This window comes from Tubulanus polymorphus, chromosome 3 (assembly GCF_964204645.1).
Source record: "Tubulanus polymorphus chromosome 3, tnTubPoly1.2, whole genome shotgun sequence".
NCBI classification, from domain to species: domain Eukaryota; kingdom Metazoa; phylum Nemertea; class Palaeonemertea; order Tubulaniformes; family Tubulanidae; genus Tubulanus; species Tubulanus polymorphus.
The window spans coordinates 16,977,537-17,001,370 of record NC_134027.1 but is presented as its reverse complement, the minus strand read 5'-3'; the positions used below and the strand labels follow the sequence as shown (position 1 = coordinate 17,001,370).

General features: G+C 28.2%; 1 protein-coding gene across 1 annotated transcript; it reads right to left on the bottom strand.

Annotated features, from left to right (window-relative positions):
* Positions 1–14,970: 14,970 nt before the first annotated feature.
* On the bottom strand, positions 14,971–20,463 carry LOC141902132 (uncharacterized). Its single transcript, XM_074789771.1, has one exon. The coding sequence runs from the start codon at positions 20,461–20,463 to the stop codon at positions 14,971–14,973; it is 5,493 nt and encodes a 1,830-aa protein (XP_074645872.1).
* Between the last annotated feature and the right edge of the window lie 3,371 nt (positions 20,464–23,834).

Here is a 23,834-nt window from a genome sequence, read left to right as displayed (position 1 = left end):
AGATGATTATATAAGTAATTAGAAAAGTAGGCTTTCAGATCAGAGTACGAGAGTACGAGACACCACTCATCACCACAAGTAATTTTTTTTCCTAATAAATGGGGGAGAATGAACACCAACTAGAAAACAATAATGTCAATAAAAATCAATATTATTGTCAATATTGTAAAAAATACATCGATAAATCTAATAAATCTAAACATGAAAAATCTTCAAATCATATAAAAAATGTTATAGATTTTGAAACTCCAGAAAATTCCAATGAAAGAAAAGAACGATTAGAAAATATGAATGTGGATGAAATAAAATGTGAAGTTTGTAATGAATTTATAGTAAAAAGGAATTATAATAGACATCTCGAATCACAAAAACACCATCAAAATTTGAGTAATAATGTTTTAGGAGAAGATTATTTTGATAATAAACCTCAAAAAGTAAAAGAATCAACTTCAAAAACTAAATCCATTTCAAATAAACCTTACATGGAAAATGTTAGAAATTATATTGATTCACTAGAAATAAAAGATACAATTGAAATCTTAGAAACATTACATAGTAAAATTGGTCCTGCAGCTATTATATTTAGATTCTTTAAAGGTACAACAATAGAAGATTATAGTAAATTTAATGAAATAATGGAAAAATACTAGATTTGATAACAGATGTTGAATATCCAAAAATTAGTATCTCTGGGAAAGTAAGTTTTATAAAGTCAGAAGAAAAAATGAATTATAATATTCAAACACACTCTGAAGAAATAATTTCAAAAACACAAATAAAAGAGAAGTTAGAAAAAATATTAAATGAATTTAAATGTCATATTGAAGAAAGATATTTTGAGGGTTCTGGCTTAACATTGAATGAAATTATATATTTAGATTTAAATGTTTATAATACAAAAAGAAATAAAACATCAAAAAGTAATAAAATGTTTAAAAATGATTCAAACTTTACAACAGAAAAGGATATTAAAGCATCATCTTATATTAAATTACCATTTATAACAAAAGCAGTAATAAATGTTCAAAATGAAGATAATAAATGTTTTCTATGGTCAATTATTAGTTGTTTACATCCAACACAGGAAAATGTTTGTAGAATAACAGATTATCGGAAATATGAAACATTATATAATAAAGATTTTTGTAAATTAATAATGCCAACAGAAAAAGATTATAAATTGAAATTTACTAATCATAAATTTAAAAATATTGTTCCATTTGTAATTTATGGGGATTTTGAATCGTTGAATAAAGAATTAACTGATCAAGATAGAAAAGAAATATATAACAAAAAGCAATTATTAAAATCAATGGATAAAGGAAATGAATTAAATGAAGACACAATACAAGACCCACCAATTATAAATACAATTGAAAAAGTTCATCAAAGAGCTGCTGCTTATGGAATTTATATAAAATCAAATTATCCCGAATTATATGAAAGTCAATATATTTCTTTTAGAGGTGAAAATGTAGTTAATGATTTCTGTGATAAAATGATTAAATTAGAAAGTGATTTTGCAAAATTATTAAACAAAAATAAAAGAATAGTTATGATAAAAGAAGATGAAATTGATTTTAATTATGCAACTCATTGTTGTTATTGTGAAAAACATTTTTATTCATTTGATAAAAAAGTTAGAGATCATGATCATTTGAATTCAAAATATCGTGGAGCTGCTCATGAAGATTGCAATTTACAAGCTAAAAAAGTAAATTTCGTACCAATATTATTTCATAATTTATCAGGATATGATACCCATCTATTTATAAAACAATTATCAGAAAATTGGGTGCAATTAATCAAGAAATAGAAGAATATAATGCTATGAATGAAGCAAATGTAAGAAAATATGATTTTAAACTATTAGCTAAAACATCTGAAAATTATATTTCATTTCAATTTGGTTGCATTAGATTTTTAGATTCTTATAGATTTCTAGCAAGTTCATTAGATAATTAATCAAAAAGTTTAGTTGATAATGATTTTGTTATAACTCGATATTATTATCCAAATGACCAAGATTTTAAATTATTGAGATATAAAGGCGCAATGCCTTATTCATTTTATAAAACACATGATGATTTTAATGTAACAGAATTATTAAAAGATCAATTTTATGATAAATTAAAAGAGGAGTATGTGAAAGACGAAGTGTTTAATAGAACATTAAATATTTGGAACCATTTTAAGATGAAAAATCATGGCGAATTAGTTGATTTATATTTAAAATCAGATGTTATGATATTGGCTGACATATTTGAAAAATTTAGAGAAGTTAATTTGAATCATTTTAATGTTGATCCTTGTTATTGCTACTCTAGTCCTGGTTTAACCTGGCAATGTGGTTTAAAATATACAAATGTAGAATTAGATTTATTAAAAGAACCAGATATGGTTTTATTATTTGAAAAATCAATTAGAGGTGGAATTAGTGGTGTTATGGGAGATAGGTATTTTAAAGCAAATGATGAATATAAATTATTATATATTGACGCCAATAATTTATATGGTTGGGCAATGATGCAACCTCAACCATATAAAAATTTTATATTAACAGAAGTTGAAAATGGTGATAAAACTGATTGGGAAAGCGCAATTATTAGTTTAAAAGATGAAGCACCAATTGGTTATTTCTTTGTAGTTGATTTAGAATATCCTGAAAATATAAAGTTTAAAACAAGAAACTTACCTTATTGCCCAGAACATTTAACTGTAGATGATAGTTATTTAAGTGAATACCAGAAGAAAATAAAACCGAAAGATCATGTTTTACAGAAAAATTAATACTTACTCAAAATAATAAATACAATTATATTGTTCATTATAGAATGTTAAAATTTTATCTAAAACAAGGAATGAAAATAAAGAAAGTACATAGATATATTGAATTTAATCAATCGAAGTGGTTAGAAAAATATATAGATTTCAATACTCAACAGAGAACCATATCAAAAACAGATTTTGAAAAAGATTTCTTTAAATTGATGAATAATAGTTTTTATGGTAAAACATGTGAAAATATTAGAAATAGAAATGATATTGAATTAGTAAATAATTCTGAACGATTGAGACACCTACAATCAAGTCCTAGACATTTAGGAAATAAAAGGTTTGAGGATTATTTGACCGCGGTAAAATTAAAAAGAACGTCAATGAAATTTAATAAACCTATTTTCATTGGTTCAACAGTTTTAGAAATATCAAAATTACTAATGTATGATTTTTATTATAATGTTTTGCAGCCACTTTTTGGAGAAAAGCATATAGAAATTCTATATTTTGATTCTGTTACAGCAGACACCCCAATATTATTAAAATACAATAACCAAATATTAATTAGAAGAATTTCAGAAATAATTCCTAATCAAAATAAATCTTATATTTCGTATGGTGAAAAAGAATTAATACAAATAAATGGATTAATGGATGTTTGGACGAGAAATGGATGGAAAAAATTAAAGAATATAATTAGACATAAAACGAATAAGAAAATCTATAGAGTTAGAACTAAATTAGGATTTGTTGATATTACTGAAGACCATAGTTTGATTAAACAAAATGGTAATAAAATAAAACCAACTGATATAAAAATTGGAGATGAATTATTACACAACAGATTTTACCCAAGAATGAATCATATGTCATTTGATGAAATAATTGATAATATTTATAATATAGAACCCGAAACATTGGAAGAAAAAGAATATTTTATCAAAGGATTTTTCATGGGTGATGGTTCAGCAGGTGTGTATAATTATGTTAGTGGAACTAAATATTGTTGGTATTTATGCAATCAAGATTTGAAATTATTAGAAAGAATAAAGAAATTTTGCGAAGAAGTTAATTCAAATAAAACTTTTAAAATCATGGATGTTATGAAATCATCAGCAGTTTATAGAATACTTGTAAATAATCCTAAAGATTTTGCTATAAAATACAATAATGAATTCTATATTCATGCAATAATGAAAAGTAATACTTCAACTAAAGAAAAGATAGTACCAGATTATGTATTAAATGCAAAAAATAATTTAAGAAAATGGTTCTTCATTGGATTCTACGCAGCCGATGGTACTAAAAGTTTCAAAAACCGCAAAACAATATCTTTAGCTCAAAAAGGAAAAGTTGCTATATCAGGATTAAATATATTATGCAATTCATTAGGTTTTAATATGAATATTGGATTGATTAAATCTAAACCAAATTGCTTTAATATAAGCCACACAGAAAATGAGTTAACTGAAGAAGTTAAAGATTTATTTGAAATATATAACCCAACAGATTATGTTTATGATTTATCAACTGAGGTTGGTACATTTAACTGTGGATTTCCATTAATAGCAGTCAATACTGACGCCTACATACTAAAAATCAAGACAAATGATATAACAAAAGACTTAAAAACATTAAAACATCATTTTGATTTTGGCAATTATCCTAAAGATCATGAACTATTTAGCAATGATAATAAAAAGATTCCTGGTAAATTTAAAGATGAATTAGGAGGTGATGAAATGATTGAATTTGTTGGGATAAGAAGTAAAATGTATAGTTACAGAACAAAAGATCATGAAGCTAAAAAGTTAAAAGGAATAACAAAACATGTGGTTGATAAACATATAGAATTTCAAGATTATATAAAGTGTTTATATAACTCAATTGTAATGAAACACAAGATGAATTGTTTAAGATCAGAAGATCATGAGATGTACATTAATGAAGTTGAAAAAACTAGTTTAAATCCATTTGATGATAAAAGGCATATTTTAGATGATGGTATAAAAACATTACCTTATGGCCATTAAAACATAAAATCAATATCATCATACTCGAAATCACTATTAGCTTCTTCATTTTCATTTAATTGTTCAGGTTCTTCTTCCATTCCATTTTTCTCATTTAAATAAATTTCTATCTTGTTCCACATTTCATCTCGCTCTCTTTGTTTCTTTTTGTTTGTTAATTCATCAAATGGAATTATAATATCTAGGTTTAAATAATTTACAATCTTATTTAAAAAGAATTCATAATTTATTGAATCTGTTATTCTATTTTCCAAATGATACATTAATATTTGTTTAAATATTTTTTTTATATTTTCCATATCTTCTTCTGTTAATTTAGGTTTTTCATAATAATCGTTAAATAATAAATATAAATACATTTTCTTTTGTTTTGTGTTAAATGTTGGTGGAATAATTGTTTTTATAATATCTTTTTTAGTTATTTCACCATTTTTATTTTCTATTATTTTCATTTTTTCAAGCCATTGCATATATTCTGGTGTATGATCTTCTATAGAAAATATTTTAAAAATTTCATCTAGATAATTTAATTTTGGTTCTATAAGAAAATCTCTAGTTTTTTCTTCACCCCATAAATTCCTTTGCCATCCACAATCAACACAAAATAACACAGTACCTTCTTGTCTTAAGGTCGTATAATAACATTGTGGGCATTTTTGTTTATAATTTACTGGTAATAGATCTTCATTAAGCTCTTGGTATTTTCTTACGTTTTCTTTATGTTTTATTGTTCTATTATGTAGATTTGAATTACTTGTTGTAATAATCAATTTACAATATTTACAATAATATGTTTTTCTTGTTAATTCATTATATTGTTTTTTTAACTTTTCAACTGTTTCTTCATTATCTGGTAACGTTTTCTCATATTTTATTTTTTCTAATAAATTATTTTTTCTTGCATTGAATTCAGTTTCAAATTTATTAGAAATTTTATCTGTATGTACTTTACGAAATTGATGATTCTCCCAATCTTCTATATTTTCAGGGTTATATTTTATTCGACAAGGCTCACAGAAATGATCTTTTATATTATCCTTATCATAGAATAAGAAAGGTCTTTTCCAAATAATTTCAGGTTCAACTTCAACAGAATTATTATTACTTTCGTTACTGTCAACATTAACTATTAAGTTATTATTTTTACACTTCTCTAAATGTTTTTTGAAATAATTTCTAGAGAATGTTTTATTACAATTTGGACAGTTTATTTTAGGGGGTTTATAATTTTCATCATGTTTTTTCATATGTCGAGCCATATTACTTTTTCTTAGAAGTTCACCACAAATTTCGCATGCTATCTTCTCATCCATTTATTAAGGAAAAATTTTATTAAAATTAATTTTTAGTAATGAGCGGTAATTTTTTTATGTTATAAATAATGGTAGAATTAAAAGAATACAGAATATTTATTGATTCTAGAAAACTTACAAATTATAAATCACATAATTTACTAATACAATTAGATAGAGAATTCAAGAATTGTGTAGATTTAAAATTAGTAAATATAAGTTTATGTAACTCATTTTATAATATAACAGCTAAAAGTCTTGAACATTTATTTTTTTCAATCAAGAGTAAGGATAAATGGAATTATCTATTTTTAAAACCAGGATTATATAATTTAAATACATTAGCGCAGGAAATTAATAAAAAAGCTCGGATCAAATTAGGTAGTGATGCTGAATTTAACATTAGATTTTTGAAAAGTGATAATTCTAATAAAATGAAGATAAGGTTAGCTCATAATGAAAAATATCAATTTTCAGTTAAAAAACCTATAGCTAAACTATTAGGAATTACACCAGATAAATATTATTCAAATGTTGATACTACACCAAATATAATGCCTTTTACACATTTTTATATTTATTGCAATTTAATCGATCCTACAAAAACATTCGAAGCAACTAAAGATATAACTTGTAATTCTGGTTTACTAAACATTTTACCATTGAAGAATGTTAAAGAATTTGGAACGCAAATAAATTATAATTTAACAGAATGTGATTTCAAACCTTGTATTCCTCAATTTAATAATTTTAAATTAGAAATAAGAAATCATAATGGATACTTAATTGATTTGAATAACATTCCTGTAATTTATGAATTAGTTATAAGATGTAAAGAGTAATTTTTCACCTATATAAATGAATATAACTGTTGGACCGAGTATATGTTTTGGATTTGATTTTAAATGTGAGAAAGAAATGAAATTTAACATTAATGATGTAATAACACATATCAAAAATACTGCATTTTCTAATGAAACAACATTTGAGTATGAAACAACAATAGATAAAGAAACTTTAAATGTAGAAAAGATTACTGAGTCTTTAAGATTTTATGAATTAGATGAAGATTTTATAATCGATGATATCAAAAACATATTAACCAAAATATATGATAATCATAAAACTAGAAATGAAATAAATGTTGAATTAATCATAAATAAGTTAACTAAATATTTTGAAGATAGTAATTTTTTTGATTAATAAATGAGTGATAATAAGTGGATAATAACTGGATTATATAATGGCGCATTACTATCAGTTGGAACGGTTGGTTATTCAATGGTATTAAAAAAAGTATTCAAAATGGGAAGTGTTAATGTTGATAGATTTGATATAAATGATATTTTAAAGTTAACATTAGCAGTTACTTTATCTAATTTAACTATTGATTATTTGGAAAAACAAAAATATATTCCTCCCATATAAATACATAATTTTTTTTGCTAAATAAATGGCTTCTGCAATTATAACTATTATAGGATCAGCAATTGTTAACGCTTCAGCATTTACTGGTGGTGGTTATTTATTTAAACATATTGATAAAAATAGTTCATTAGGAGAACAAAGAAGACATAACTTAGCGTTAGAGAAATACAATAAAGCTGCAGAAGAATATAGAGAAAAGAGACAAAACTATATGGATTACATCAATAAAGAATTATATGATCAGAAGATTTCACATAGAGATTTTCAATCAGTTGATGATGCAATGAGTTTATATAACGCAGTAACAAATAAAGAAAAATTACATCTATACAAACCTAAATTATCAGATTATTATACCCCAAGTAAAGAACAACAGAAATATGAAATAATATGGATTTTAGGTGGAACAGTTATTGTTATATTTGTTGCTTATAAATTTACTAATTAGTAATTTTTATTCTAAATAAATGGAAGATAAAGTTGATAGTATTGATATTATTCCTCATGATATAAATAAAACTAAATTAAAAACATATTTAGAAAAACAAATATTAGAATTTGAAAGTGACTTAAAGATAAAAAAGAAAAAATATTTAAAAAGTAAAATTATATATTATTTGATTATAAGTGGTTCGGTTACAATTAGTTCTGTAATAACATTTCTAGCAATATTCAGCCCATTAACACCTTTAGCTATATCAATTGGTGTATTAGGATTAAGTTCAAGTGTTTTAACTGGTATAAGTTCAAAATTAAATATAAAAAGTAATAAAGAAAAAATCAAAACTAATATAAAAGAAATTAATAAATTAAAGAACACATTAGATTATATAATAAGTTTAAATGGTCATATAACAGTTGAAGAACAAGATAAATTATTAAAAGAATTAATAAATTATTAATTTTTTAATTATATAAATGGGGTTTCCAAAAGCTTTCCAATATAATAAATCACATGAATATTATAAATATAATACTCCAGCAATAGATTTTAGTAACATGATAATATATAAAAATTTAGTTTTACCTTCATTGATTAATTTAGAAATTTATGTTACTGAAACAAACTATTTTATTTCTAAAATGGAAAATATATTTAATACATATGAAGTTACTTTTACTCGAGATGAATATAATATATATAAAGTAAAATCTAATATGAAATATTGGCAGAATCAATTAAATTTTGCTGTTCATTGTGCAACAGCTGGTTGTGGTGTAAGTTGGCATGATCACTTGAATAACTTAGATAAAAATTTGAAATATTCTGATTTAAAATTCATTCATACAATATTTAGATTTCATGTATACTTTCAAATTAGAATTATATTAAATGAATTAGAATGCCCTTTACCTGGATCAAAATATTTTAAAGAATTAGATAATAATATTAATCTATCTAAGTTTTATAAAATATGTAATGAATTTAATATAAATATTAATTTCGATTTTAGAGCGCATGGTAAATTGCAAGGTGTCGGTGAACAGTATGAAATAAAAAGAATTGATTATATGCATTGAATTGGAGCTTATCATAATTATAAAATTAATAATAATAATGGTTGGGTTTATTTTATTGAATCTTATAGTGAAGGATTTACAAAACCCGGTATACAAAGAATAAATCAATCAATTAGAACTTATTTGATATGTATTTTAGGTGCACAAGTTGAAACAAGATCACCAATAGTTGGAAATAATAGTACTTCATTTGATGCGCAGAAACAATTCAAAGTATTATTTGAAGATTCCATTCATAATGATAAAAATAGATCGATTCCAGAAAACATTGTAAGATATCAAAATTATTTAGATAAATCACATATTAGATTAAATTATTGTATAGGCCCTAATCTATTAATTATTTCTAATGATTTAGTATTAAAGATGGGAAACATAATTGGTTATAATAATCTAATTAAAACTGCAACAATAAATAATTCAATTGGATTAAATGATATAAATAAAAAGATTATTACTGCTCCAAAATTAATGGAAGGTGAAAAAAATAAAAAACATATTCAATCAACAGAAACTAAAACTAATAATATTAAATTAAATAATGATTCCAAAATAAAAGATTACAATACTATAGAAAATGGTGCCGTACGGCACCCACACGGTGATATTAAAACCGATAAAATTCAACATGATGTAATTAAACTAAATGATGATAATAAATTCCATGAAAATACTACTAAATTAGCTATAACTTGTATAGGAATTGTTATAGGAGGAATATTATATTTTAAATTTTAATTTTTTTATTATATAAATGGATGTAGAAGGTGGAGAAGATATTGGAATGGATCCTTTTGATGAACCTAACATAACTGATGAACAACCACCTGATTTTGATGAAACAAGTTTTAATGATGGTAATGAACCAGAATATAACAATAATTTAAATATGCCTGATTATATTAAAAATGCTGAATCACAATTAAATCCTGAAAATTTAGACCCATATTTAGTAAAACAAGATTTAGATAATTTAAACAAAATACCTAAATTAGAAGATTTAATTGAAAAATCTAATTTTAACATAAATAATGAAGACGTTGGACTTTTAGCAGATCAATTGAAATTTTTAGATAATGGTAAATGTTATTATCGTTTGAAAGGTGATTATTATATTGATATCACTTATAAAAATAATAAAAATAAAATATTATTAGAATCAACTTTAGAAAAATTAAAACCAGATAGAATTAAAATAATAAGTAATAGTAATGAAATAACTGATGTTACACAAAAAGAAATAGATGATAATATAGATGTATTTAAACAAAGAATTAATGAATTATTTGAAATAATCAAAAAGAAATCAGAAACAGAAACAACTTCTGAACAGAATATAACTTCCAAAAATAGTAAACTTAGATCAAATAAAGTTCCAATTGAAAAACTTTTACCGAATGGATTATTTGATGCAACAGATCAAGAATTAGAAGATTTAGATATATTTTCTGATAAAGCAATTAGAGAAATTATTAGTATAAGACTTGCATCTGATAAAATTGCACATAATAAAAGTATAAGAGATCAAAAAATTATGTATTTGGAAAAAGAATTAACTGATAAAAATAAAGAAATAGAACAATTAAAGTCTGATTTAGATCATCAAGTAATTGATGAAATAGAATATAGGCAAAAAGAATTACGTTTAGAAAAAGAAATTAGTAATTTAAAAGATAATTTAGAAGTACAGAAAGAAGAAATTAAATTATTATTAAAATCATATGATTATAATATTAATAGATTAAAAGTTATTTTTAAAGATTTGTTGATTAAACCAAATTCTGAATTATCATTGAAAGATAGAATAAAGTTATTATTTAAATTAGAAGGAATAACAATTCTTTCAATTCTAACAGCTGTAACTATGTTATTTACAACAATTGGTTTAGTAATATCAAATGCTTTGAAATCTACTCCAAATAAACCAGATAAACCTCCAGGAAATAATTCTATACAAGATAAAGTTAAGGATGGTTTAAAAAAATTAGCAAAATATTTATGGGAACTATCTAAAAAATCTGCTGCAGCATTGCCAGGAATTATTGCTTCAATTGTTGGTTTTATATTGAAATCTGCAGGAAACATTATTAACTTTGCTGCTGAACATATTATTTTATTTTTAATTACAGTTGTAAGTGCTATTATTTTTGGTTTAGTAAATATGATATCAAAAAAATAAATAATTAATTTTTTTGTTAAATAAATGAGTGGGAGTTATATAAGTCCTTCGAAGAATCATAGAATATCTAATGCTATTAAAGCAGAAAGATCACATCAGATAATTACTCATAACCCTTCAAATATTAATCCCGATGAAACTTTATATGTTAGAATTCCTAGATTAACACAAAATACTTTTTATGTTCCAAACAGTATTTATTTATCAGCCGATATAAAAGTATCTGGCAATAATAATAATTATGTCGTTGATAATGTTGGAAGATATTTGATTAAAAAGTTAACAATAAAGATTGGTCCAGAAACAGTTTTCTCATTAGATGATTATAATTTATTTATGCATTATAAAGATTTATGGTTAACTAAAGAAAATAGAAATAATATGATATTTCAAGGAATTCAATCAGAAAACCAAAATAAATTAAGATCTGAAGCCAATAACGCAGTAGTAAATAATGACGTAGATAATTTGATTAAAAAGATTTATGGAAGCAAATATAAAATTCCATTAGATTTTGAATTGATAAATAATAATGCACCTTTATATAAATACGCAATTCAAGAAGATATTATATTTGAGATAACATTTGCTCCTGTAAATGAAATTGTATTATCTAGCGTTGTTAAAGATATGAGTTATAAATTATCGAATATATGTTTAGAATATAACACAATAACTAATGAAAATATTGCTAGCACAATTCAAACTCAATACAATCAAGGATTTTCATTATTATATGATTATATTGATGATGCACTATTAATGCAAATGATGAAATTATTAATGAGAATATTAACTTTCCTAGAAGATCTATTAAAGGTATATTAATATTTTTTACCATTGGAACGTATACTAATGGCGCAATAAATGTTGATAATTATTATAATCCTGAAATAACAAAAGTAGAAATAACTATCGAAGGAATAGCAAATAAAATATTTTGTCAAGGAATGAGAATGAATGATCAATGGCCAGAAATTAGAAAACATTTTATGAATGAAAAAGTAAAATCATTTGAAAATTGTAATATTAATCAAATTGATTATTATACCGGCAATAAATATGCATTATGGTTAGATTTTAGAACAACTGAAGATAATTCATTACATGGTTCTGGAAAAAAAATACAGAACACTAAAGATGGAATACAATTATTCATGAAAAAGAATAAAGGAATCAAAAATTTTAAAATGCACATTTATATTATATCTGACGCACAATTAAATATTGTAAATTCTCAATTAGATAGTATTCAATATTAGAAATATAAAGTTAAAATTAAGGATATATAAATGGGTGGTAAAAAAACTCCTAATACTAAAGAACAATATTTAAGAAATTTATATTACAACCCTGAGAGTTCGGTTGCTTATTCTTCTACTAAAAATATATGGCGTAAAGTAAAACAAGATAAATTAGATAAGATAATCCCACAAAATTTAGTTAAATATAAAGATATAAATGAATTTATGTTAGAACAACCAACATATACAACACATAAAAAAATTGTTAGAAAATATAAAACTCGTAAAACTATGGTAAGTTATGTAGATCAACAGTGGCAAGGAGATTTAATTGATATGAAAAATCTTAAAAAAGATAATAATGATTATTGGTGGATATTGAATATAATTGATATTTTTAGTCGTTATGTATGGAGCTTCCCACTTTATAGAAAAGATGCTGCACAAACATCACATGTTTTAAGAAAATTTCTTTCAGGTGGTAAACTAAAACCAGAAAAAATTCAATTTGATGATGGAAAAGAATTTGATAATTCATTAGTTCATGGACTTTTAGATTTTCATAATATTAAATATTTTTCAACAAAATCGGATAAAAAAGCAGCAGTTGTTGAACGATTTAATAGAACATTAAGAACAAGAATGTGGAAATATTTTACAGCAAATAATACTTTTAAATGGATTGATGTTTTGCTAAAATTGATAGAAGGATATAATAATTCTTATCATTCTTCTATTGGAATGAAACCTATTGATGCTAGAAAATCTGAAAATGCTGAAATTGTTTGGAATAATTTATATGGAGCATTTCTTGTAGATGATTTTGGTGAACCTAAATTTAAAGTTGGTCAAAATGTTAGAATTTCTAAGTATAAAAAGATATTTGACAAAGGATACGATCGAAATTTTACTAGAGAAATATATAAAATAAAAAAGGTAATAACAACAAAACCATATGTCTATAAATTAGAAGATTTAGATGGTGAAGAAGTTGATGGCTACTTTTACGAAGAAGAATTAAGTTTAACTACTGAAAATCTAAAACAAGAATATAAAATTGAAAAAGTATTAAAAACAAAAAGTATTAAAAGAAAAAAATATTCTTTAGTAAAATGGGTTGGATGGCCAGATAAATTTAATGAATGGATATTATCAAGTAAAATTAAAAATATATAAATGAATAAGGAATTATTTATATTTGAGCCTCATAATATGTTAATTTCTGGTGTAACAAATTGTGGAAAAACTTATTTTATATTAAATTTATTAGAAACTGTTTACAAAAACTATTTTGATAATATAGTATTATTTTGTCCAACATATGAATTTAATCAAACTTATGATAGAAATATTACTAGAAATAATAAATTTATTATATTAGATCCTAAAACAGTAAAAGAAAATTTAGATAATTGTATAAAAATAGCAATTGATATTTATAAAGGATCAAATACATTATTTATCATAGATGATTGTGCAAATTTACATGATTCAAAAGTTAGAGAAAGTGAGTTATGCTATTTAGCTTTCTCTGGGAGACATTTTGGGATAACAACTTGGGTTTTAAATCAAAAATATAATTCAATTGTTAAAGACTTTAGAGAAAACATTAGATTACTTTCTTATGACTTGTGAAGATCAACCGATACGTAAGATTCATGTTCCGTGGCAAAAAATCATTAGGACATTTATTTTCAGACGTCACAAACACGGATGCACGATTAACTACAAACAAATAGAAAATTACCATAAATAAATTTGTATAATTATTGACATAAGAGAATATCTTTATATTAGCAATTTACCGTAATATTTGGCTGTCTAAACCTTCAATTTAAATCTTCACCCTTTACTCAAATACAGCAACACAACCTTACAGGTCTAAATCCATATAACAAGTGACCAAAAATCTCAATATCTGATATATCTATTGAACTATACAAATTCTCAGGCTATAGAATTACCATGACCAGAAACCATGAAATAACAACCATAGAAATATATCAAATACAGTATACAGAATACAATAAAGCAGAATTTCAGGAATTATTCCTTACATACCCGCCCCCTAATTGAGAAACTCAATTAACATAATAACGATAATGTCCAAAAACAAAAACCTATTCTTGACTGTTAAGCACGATGAATCTAAAGTAACAAAGAGAATCTAAAGTTTAATTTCATTTTCGACGAGAACGCACAGCTTATCAATAGGACGCTGAAAAATAGTACCCTTTGCCGTTCTTACTGAAGCCGAACGAACAAAACCTTTTCGATCACGATGGACTTCTGAAATACGCGATAGAGTCCACGAGTTACGGATGGATCAATCGACGATGAAGACAATATCTCCAACACATACGTTTCGTTTCGCAGTATTCCATTTACTGCGAATCTGCAGGAGATGCAAATACTCAGATGTCCACCGCTTCCAGAAAACATTCGCAATATGCTGAACTTGCCTCCAACGACGTCGAGTATATAAATCGGATTTGTCAAATAGTCCGGGAGGAAAAGTAGATCCTTTGTGTAACAGTAATAGGTGTTAAAGGTTGTAGATCATTTGGATCATTTGATAACGTAGATATAGGTCGACTATTCAAAATCGACTCGACCTCACAGAACAATGTGGATAAATTATCATCATTTAGATTTGAACCTTGTTCTTTCATCAATGAAAACAAGATTTTACGGACGGAACGAATGAGGCGTTCCCATACACCTCCAAAGTGACTCGCACCTGGAGGATTAAAAATCCACTTGACATTGTTCTGCAATAAGAAATCATGGATTTGGTCCTTATTCCAACAATCAATATTCCTCTGTAGCTCTCGATTGGTTCCAACAAAATTGGTTCCATTATCAGATCGAATTAGACGTACATTTCCACGTCGTGCGATAAATCTGCGATAAGCGTTAATACAACCAGATGTGTCCAGAGTAGGCGAGACCTCCAAATGAACAGCCCTAGTTACCAGGCAGGTGAAGATAACACCATAACGCTTCTCAATACAACGACCCCGTTTTACCTCAAACGGGCCAAAGTAATCTGTTCCCGTATTAGTAAATGGCGGATTGTCAGGCAACAATCGCTCTTGAGGAAGATCTGCCATCTTCTGATTACAAACTTGACCACGGTACTTTTTACATAAAACACATTTCCTCGTTATATCCTTAACCAGTTGATTAGCCCTTAAAATCCAGTAACGCTCGCGCAATCGGGCTAACATTGAGCTTTTACCAAGATGCCCGACCGATGCATGAACACTCAACATTATCAATTTCGACACATGAGAACATCTAGGCAATACAACCGGATGTCGTTGTTCATATTCAAGAAAATATGCTTTTCTCAGCCGACCACCAACACGGATTATATCGTCTTCTAAAACAGGATCTAGTTGATACAATTGACTACCTCTGGGAATCAACTTTCTATCATTTGAACGGAGAATCACTAATTCTTTCCTGAAATAATCTTCCTGTACGCATTTAATAATTGCCAGCTCGGCTCTTTGAAGATCAACAGTACTCAGCTTATTGGTATTCAATCGTTCAGCATTAGCGTTTTCACCAGAAAGACGTTCACTTACTCTCAACAGCAAACAATCTTTCAACCTTAAAAACCATGCAACGGCACGTTTGAGTCTATGCCAGCTTGAGTAGTAGTTAAATAGATGTTTTATAGGATCATCATCAGAAACCGAAAGTACAGCATTAGAAGTCTTCTTCAACTCAACATCATCATCACTCAGGGACCGTAAAACACCGTGTTGACGTGGCCACTCAGATATTGGCTTCCAAAGGAACTCCGGGCCGTGTAACCATACTACTGAGTTTTGTTCTATACAACCCAGTGACAAACCCCTAGACGCATAATCTGCTGGGTTCAGATGACCATCTACAAACTTCCACTGCTGAATACTTGAACCATCTCTAATTAAATTCACTCTATTCGCTACGAAAGTGTGATAACGAGCAGTTTCATTAGCAATATATTTCAGTACTGCAGTGCTGTCGCTCCAAAAATATACATTTGAAACACTGTACTCCAATTCTTCCAACATCATCTTATTCATCTTAATCAGTAATGCAGCTGCAGCTAATTCCATCCTAGGAACTGTCATTTTCTTCAAAGGAGCTACTCTGCTTTTAGCAAATATAAAACAACAATGTACTTGACCATTTTCATCTTCAAGGCGCAAATATGATACAGTGCCGTACCCAACATCACTTGCGTCCGCAAAATGATGCAGCTGACAAGATTTCGAAGAACCATGAAACCATTGAGGTTTGAAGCATCGTGATATAGCCAACTCTTCAAGGCCAGGTAAACCTTCCTGCCATTTCTCCCAAACTTTCAGATATTTTTCAGGAATTTCTTCATCCCATGAAAGCTTCTCTCTACATAAGTCCTGTAGCAGAATTTTCACCGGCAGTACATATGGGGCAGCAATACCCAAAGGATCATAGACTGTGCTGACCGTTGACAAAATCCCTCTGCGTGTATTTGGTTGATGCTTAGAAGTTATCCTGAAGCCATAAGTGTCGTTCTCTATATTCCAGTGGACGCCCAATGCTCTTTCTGTTGGCGAACCAAAATCCAGACTCTTCAACTCCTTGCAAGATTTAGCAAGCTCTTCTTCTGGCAAACTTTCAATTACAGAACGATCATTACTTACAAACTTGGTGAGTCGAAAGCCCCCTTCTTTACACAGAGATATCAGTTTCATCACAAATTCTGGATTTTGACCATCTTGTACACGAGACTTCAAACAGTCATCAACATAGAAGTTTTTCAAGACTGTATTGGTAACTTCTACTTCATACTTGCTAACGTTGTCAGTGGCTGTCCGGCGTAAAGCCCAGTTAGAACAACTCGGGGATGAGATTGCCCCAAATAAGTGAACTAACATACGGAATGGTATGGCTTTCTTGTTCAAATCACCATCCGGCCACCATAAGAATCTCAAGCAGTCTTTATCATCCGGTGCAACCCTTACTCTATAAAACATAGATTCTATATCTGCCATTATTGCGGTTCTTTCTTGTCTGAAACGTATCAACACACCAACCAAAGTGTTAGTCAAATCTGGCCCTTGTAACAATTGAGAATTCAAAGACACTCCACCATAAAGTGCAGGACAATCGAAAACGACACGGACTTTTTCAGGTTTTTTGGGGTGATATACCCCGTGATGAGGTATATACCATATACGACCATTTTCCAAACGCAAATCTTCATTAGGAACCTGTTCCGCGTAGCCTTTAGCCAATATATTGTCCATAAAGACATTATAGTCATGTCGAAACTTGTCATTTTTCAACAGCTTATTTTTCAGATTTGACAGTCGTTTCTCAGCATGCCGAATATTATTGGGAAACCTCAAATTCTTGTCACGCCATGGCATTGGTAATTGGTACTGTCCATTCTCTATTTTTACATTGGACTCCATCATCGTCATAAATTTATGATCTTCAACTGACCATTGTTTTTTATCTTCAGCAATTCGCTCAGGAAAGTCAAAATCTATAGCTTCCTGAACCAATTGATCAAGAGAACTCACAGCACAGCTGATTTTGTCAACAGTGTCGGTAACTATATCATCGTCTTCATCACCAGATCTAATAACATTCCAGGCGACCCATCCTAGTCTAGTTCTGGAAGCATGTGGTGATCCAGCAGGGCCTGTCCGTAACTCGAACGGTGTGTATGCATCCGCAATATTATTGCCAATCAACAGACCAATTTCTGCATCTATCTTAGGCAATTTAACATCACTCATGTGCGACCATTTACGGATGTCATCTTCTGTAGGCACATGCAGTGGTGAAACTGGCATCTGCTCTGTAGTATAAACAGCAGGCATGAAAACTACGTCTTCAGTTTCCAAACCTCTGACTTCTAAACAATGAACAATCTGAGTATCAAGCATTGTAGACCTCGCCATAGTGTCGAGATTCAATCTCACTTTCTTGCCAATACCGCCGATCTGCTTCAACAACGACGAAGTACAAAAAGAAATACTACTTCCAGGATCTAGGAAGGCGAAAGTTATCACTTCTGGAATTCTTCCCTTCACTTTCACTCTAACTGGAAGTATAGCCATAGTACAGAATCCATCTGTCTTCTTTTCACCATCATTTATGGCGCCACAGGGAATTCCATCTTTTACATCTGATATCGTGTTCTGATTCTGATCTCTTCGTGTCATAATTGCTGGGTTTTCAGGAAGTGACCTAGAATCATCATGCAGTACACTTGGATGCAACCGTTTACATATATCACAGTTCATCTTCAATCTACAATTTCTCTTCTGATGTCCAGATCGGAGACAACCCCAACAGAGGCCTTTTCTTTTAAGAAAAGATATTTTTTCTTCAAAGACCACATTAGACAGGTCTTTACAATCATTTAATACATGATCGCCAGCGCAGTATATACATGGTTTCTTCAATGCAAGATTAAATGAGTTTTGTTGATTCGTATGAGAAATGCTCCCCGTCTGTGCAGCAACAGTATTTCGGCTACCCTGTGATATTCGCAGAGACTTTTTGTCTTTCTTCTGATCTAACGCAGCAGCCATCATATCTTTACCAAAAATCGGGTCGTTCACCTTTTTTGACTCCTTCCGTACAAAACTCACTAAGGTATTCAGATTTATAGTATTACCAGCAGAGCGCGTTGTCTGTACTATAGTTCTCCATCTATCTTGAAGCGACCATGGTAATTTACCCACCAACTTCCTCAGATTGTCAGGGTACTCAAGAAGTTTCAATGCATCTATATCTTTCACAGCATTCTCTACTTCTAACAAGAAAATCGAGAATTCGTCCAAGCCTTTACTGTTGTCTGACTTAATCATAGGCCAGTTTATAGCTTTCTTTAACAAAGCATTTGCAATGATCGCCGAGTCACCGTATCGTTCTTCAAACTCTGTAAGAACAGCTTGATATCCTCGTGTTGAACCAATATAGCTAAGACCTGTTACAATTCTATTTGCCTCACCAATTGTGAATTGTTCGAGAAAGTTTAGCCGTTCATCGTCGTCGTCCGTATTCTCAGCAATTCTAGAATTGAACTGACGGATGAAACGCCGGTATTCAAGAGGATTTCCGTCAAATTTTTTTATTTCAACAAACGGCTTTTTGATATGCTTCACAATCGAATCTATACCTCTTGGTTCCGCATTAACAACGCTTCCGACATCAGATGGCATGAACGTAGTAGCACGTGGATTCAAAGGTCTGTAAGAACCATCATTTTCAACTATTTCATTTTTCAGAAGTGTAGGAAATGGTTCAGGAAGGAACGATTTATCATCAATCATTGACTTATTCGATTCCCTATCTAAAAGTGTTTCAATCACGTTACTCTTCGCTTCACTAACTTCCAGCTGCGTATTCAAATCTAAAAACTCTTCTTGTTGTTTCAGCCGCAATTTCTCAAGCTCAAGAGTCTGTTTTTTCTTCATACTATTCAGCAAGACATTAAGCTCAGCTTTTCTCTGTTCTTCTTTCAAACGAGCAGATATTATGGAGCTACCCTTACTCAAATCAGAGCGTACTGAACTAGCTTTTGATCTAACAGACTTCCTTGATTCAGCAGACCGTTTCGATCTTGCGAGTACCGACAAAGTATTTTCAGCCGCCATTTTGACTTGGTTGAAGTATGTATTCATCTCGTTACTTTCGACCGACAAATTCTCTTTTTCTTTAGAACTGAGTAGAAGACAGTACTCATCTGAAACTTGCAAGAAATTCTCGTACGTCTTGATCCAGTCTTTGTATGAATTCTGGACAACATCATAGTCACTGTGCTCAATAACTGACAGAAGAGTACTAGACAGGTTGTTCAGCTTCTTCAGGAGACTTTTTCTATCTTTCAGTTTATTCTCCTTCTGGTATTCGACACCTTTTTCGGTCAGCGACCTACTTCTTGTTTCTTTTGGCCTAACATCTTGTTGGCCAGTTGCTGCTGTAGCCATTATTACGTTAATAAAATGTGAAGATCAACCGATACGTAAGATTCATGTTCCGTGGCAAAAAATCATTAGGACATTTATTTTCAGACGTCACAAACACGGATGCACGATTAACTACAAACAAATAGAAAATTACCATAAATAAATTTGTATAATTATTGACATAAGAGAATATCTTTATATTAGCAATTTACCGTAATATTTGGCTGTCTAAACCTTCAATTTAAATCTTCACCCTTTACTCAAATACAGCAACACAACCTTACAGGTCTAAATCCATATAACAAGTGACCAAAAATCTCAATATCTGATATATCTATTGAACTATACAAATTCTCAGGCTATAGAATTACCATGACCAGAAACCATGAAATAACAACCATAGAAATATATCATATACAGTATACAGAATACAATAAAGCAGAATTTCAGGAATTATTCCTTACAAAAACTATTTTGATAATATAGTATTATTTTGTCCAACATATGAATTTAATCAAACTTATGATAGAAATATTACTAGAAATAATAAATTTATTATATTAGATCCTAAAACAGTAAAAGAAAATTTAGATAATTGTATAAAAATAGCAATTGATATTTATAAAGGATCAAATACATTATTTATCATAGATGATTGTGCAAATTTACATGATTCAAAAGTAAGAGAAAGTGAGTTATGCTATTTAGCTTTCTCTGGGAGACATTTTGGGATAACAACTTGGGTTTTAAATCAAAAATATAATTCAATTGTTAAAGACTTTAGAGAAAACATTACATTTCTAGTTTTATTCTACAATAAAGATAGAAAATCGATGAAAAATGCACTTGAGGAAAATGATATTATTCCACATGATTTACATAATGAATATATGGATGAGTTGAAAAATATTAAAAGATCAAAATTACTATTTAGATTACAACACCCATTTAAATATGAATTTATTTAAATTCAATTAGTTTGTTAATCTAGTTGAATTCTAGTTATTGGTAGTTCTAACAAAAATCAAATAGATTTAATAATATTTTAACTAGCTTGTTAATCTATTTTAATTCTAGTTACATTCTAGTTGAATTCTAGTTGTTAGTAGTTGAAACAAAAATCAACTAGATTTAACAATATTTCAACTAGCTTGTTAATCTAGTTGAATTCTAGTTACATTCTAGTTAAATTCTAGTTGCAACATCACACAATTAATTTTTTTGTTATATAAATGGGAGGTGAAAAGAAAATAAAATCTAAAAATGGTGATGTTTCAATTGAAAAAACTTTAGATGATTTAGGAATAACAGAAACAAAATTAACTCCAGATGATGATGCTTTAAATAATGTTACAACAAATAATAATTATGAATATTATCTTTATTGTAAACATCAATTAGAAATATTAATAGCATCTGGAAAATGTAAAAATTTTGTCGGTAAAAATTTAACTTATAATGAATTAGATACAATGAAATCAGATGAAATTATTAGATTATTTAAGATTTATGAAGCCGCGAGAACAGCTAGAATTAATGACGCGATATCAGAAAATGTAGTAAAAGGTTATAGTAAATTATGTAATTATATACTACCAATTGAAAATGAAAATAGATTATATTCCGATTTAAAAAATGATTATTTAGTTATGACTGAATTAAATAAATGGATTGGATATTTATCATTTCAATTAGGTGGATTTATGACATTATTATCAACCGGGGTTATAACATTTTCAAATATTGAAAGTAAAAATATTTCTATAATAAATGAGCGAGGTGAAAGAAGTGAAGGAATTAACTGTGAAGAAAAAACCGAGAACTCAGAAACAAATTGAATGGTCTCGGCAATTAGGAATTAAATCACAAGAATATAAAAAAGCTGTAAAAGAAAAAATAAGTAATAAAAATGTTAATAAAAATGGTGAAAATATTGTTATTTCTACTCCTTCTAATAGTAGAATATTTGATAAATATTTATATTTTACAGTTGGATTTGTAATTGTATTCATTTTGATTGGGTATGATTGGTATAAGAAATCAAATAAAATTCATGATATTAGTAATTCTGAACCAACTGCTATCAAAAATGAAAGTACTTCTGAAATTCCAAAATTGATAATAAAAAAAATGGATTAATATTTTAGAAAAAAAGCAAAAAAAAAATAATTGAATATCTCACTACTTTTGTCTATCACTGTGTGGGTGCCGTTTATGGCACCATCTATGTGGAGCAATTAAATTGTCCAGATAAGTCATTTCGGATTCTAGATATTCATTATTTTTATTAATTTATTTTGTTTTTATTTGAATATTTGAATTTGAATTTGTTAATCAATTAACATAGTAATTGATTACTAATTTGATTAAAAATTATATCATAATTAAGTTAAAAATACATAATTCATTTATCAGTTTTCATTCTTACATTCTTTTCATTCGGAATAATTTATAATTTCAAATTTCACATATTTTTTTAGCACCAACAACATTTACTTAGGTGTTTTAGCTAAGTATATAAGGCAATTCATTCAACCACTGGAGTAGCTCTGGCCAGCAGAGGCATTTTGAAAATGCACCTTCGTCCACTCTCCGGGTTTCTCCTTCGGTTTCGAATTTCGAGATTGGTAGAAATTACATTAGGCGCCTTTAATATAATGTGATTTCTACCAATCATTGAAGGAGATCCCGGTTGACGTGGGTCTCCGGGGGTGTAAGTAGAAATGACGGGGGATAAGCGTCCCGTGGCGCCTTTCAATAATGGGATGCTTATCCCCTGAAAACTCTGTAGGTCGAGGATAGGGCAATTTTGCTAAAACTTACCGTAAAAACATTGAAATATTCCTTTTAATCACGAGAGAATGATGACTATCCTCCTGTCGTCACGGCTGAGCTAATTTAAATAAACCTCGTTTTCAGCAACTAATGAAAACGTAGTAATTCAATACCAGCTAACTGGCTTGTGTGTGTTGTATGTACTGCGTGCTTATTATATAACAACAACGTTGTGCAACACCTGTTTGATTGATCAATATTCAAATGAAGCACTCTCTTATAATAATATGTAACAGATGTATTGTATGATTGTAGTTGTTTATAAAACGACTAAGGTTATTTTGGATTCTAGATATTCATTATTTTTATTTCTTATTTAATCAACAATTTCTAAATCATGATGACCGTCTTCATTTTTCCCATGATATATTATTTTAAATCCTACTAAATCTTTCAATTCCTCCATACTCAATGAAACCCATTTATCAGGTAAAAACACTTTAAATTCTCGTGATGTACTAACATTACAGTAGCTTAAATTAGCTGATACTTTCTCTCCATATTTAGTTTTTATCTTTTCTAATTTCAATATTTTATGTTCAATTTCTTTTGTAACA

Coding starts and splice junctions, on each gene's coding strand:
- LOC141902132 (XM_074789771.1), bottom strand. CDS start 20,463: ATGGCTACAGCAGCAACTGGCCAACAAGATGTTAGGCCAAAAGAAACA.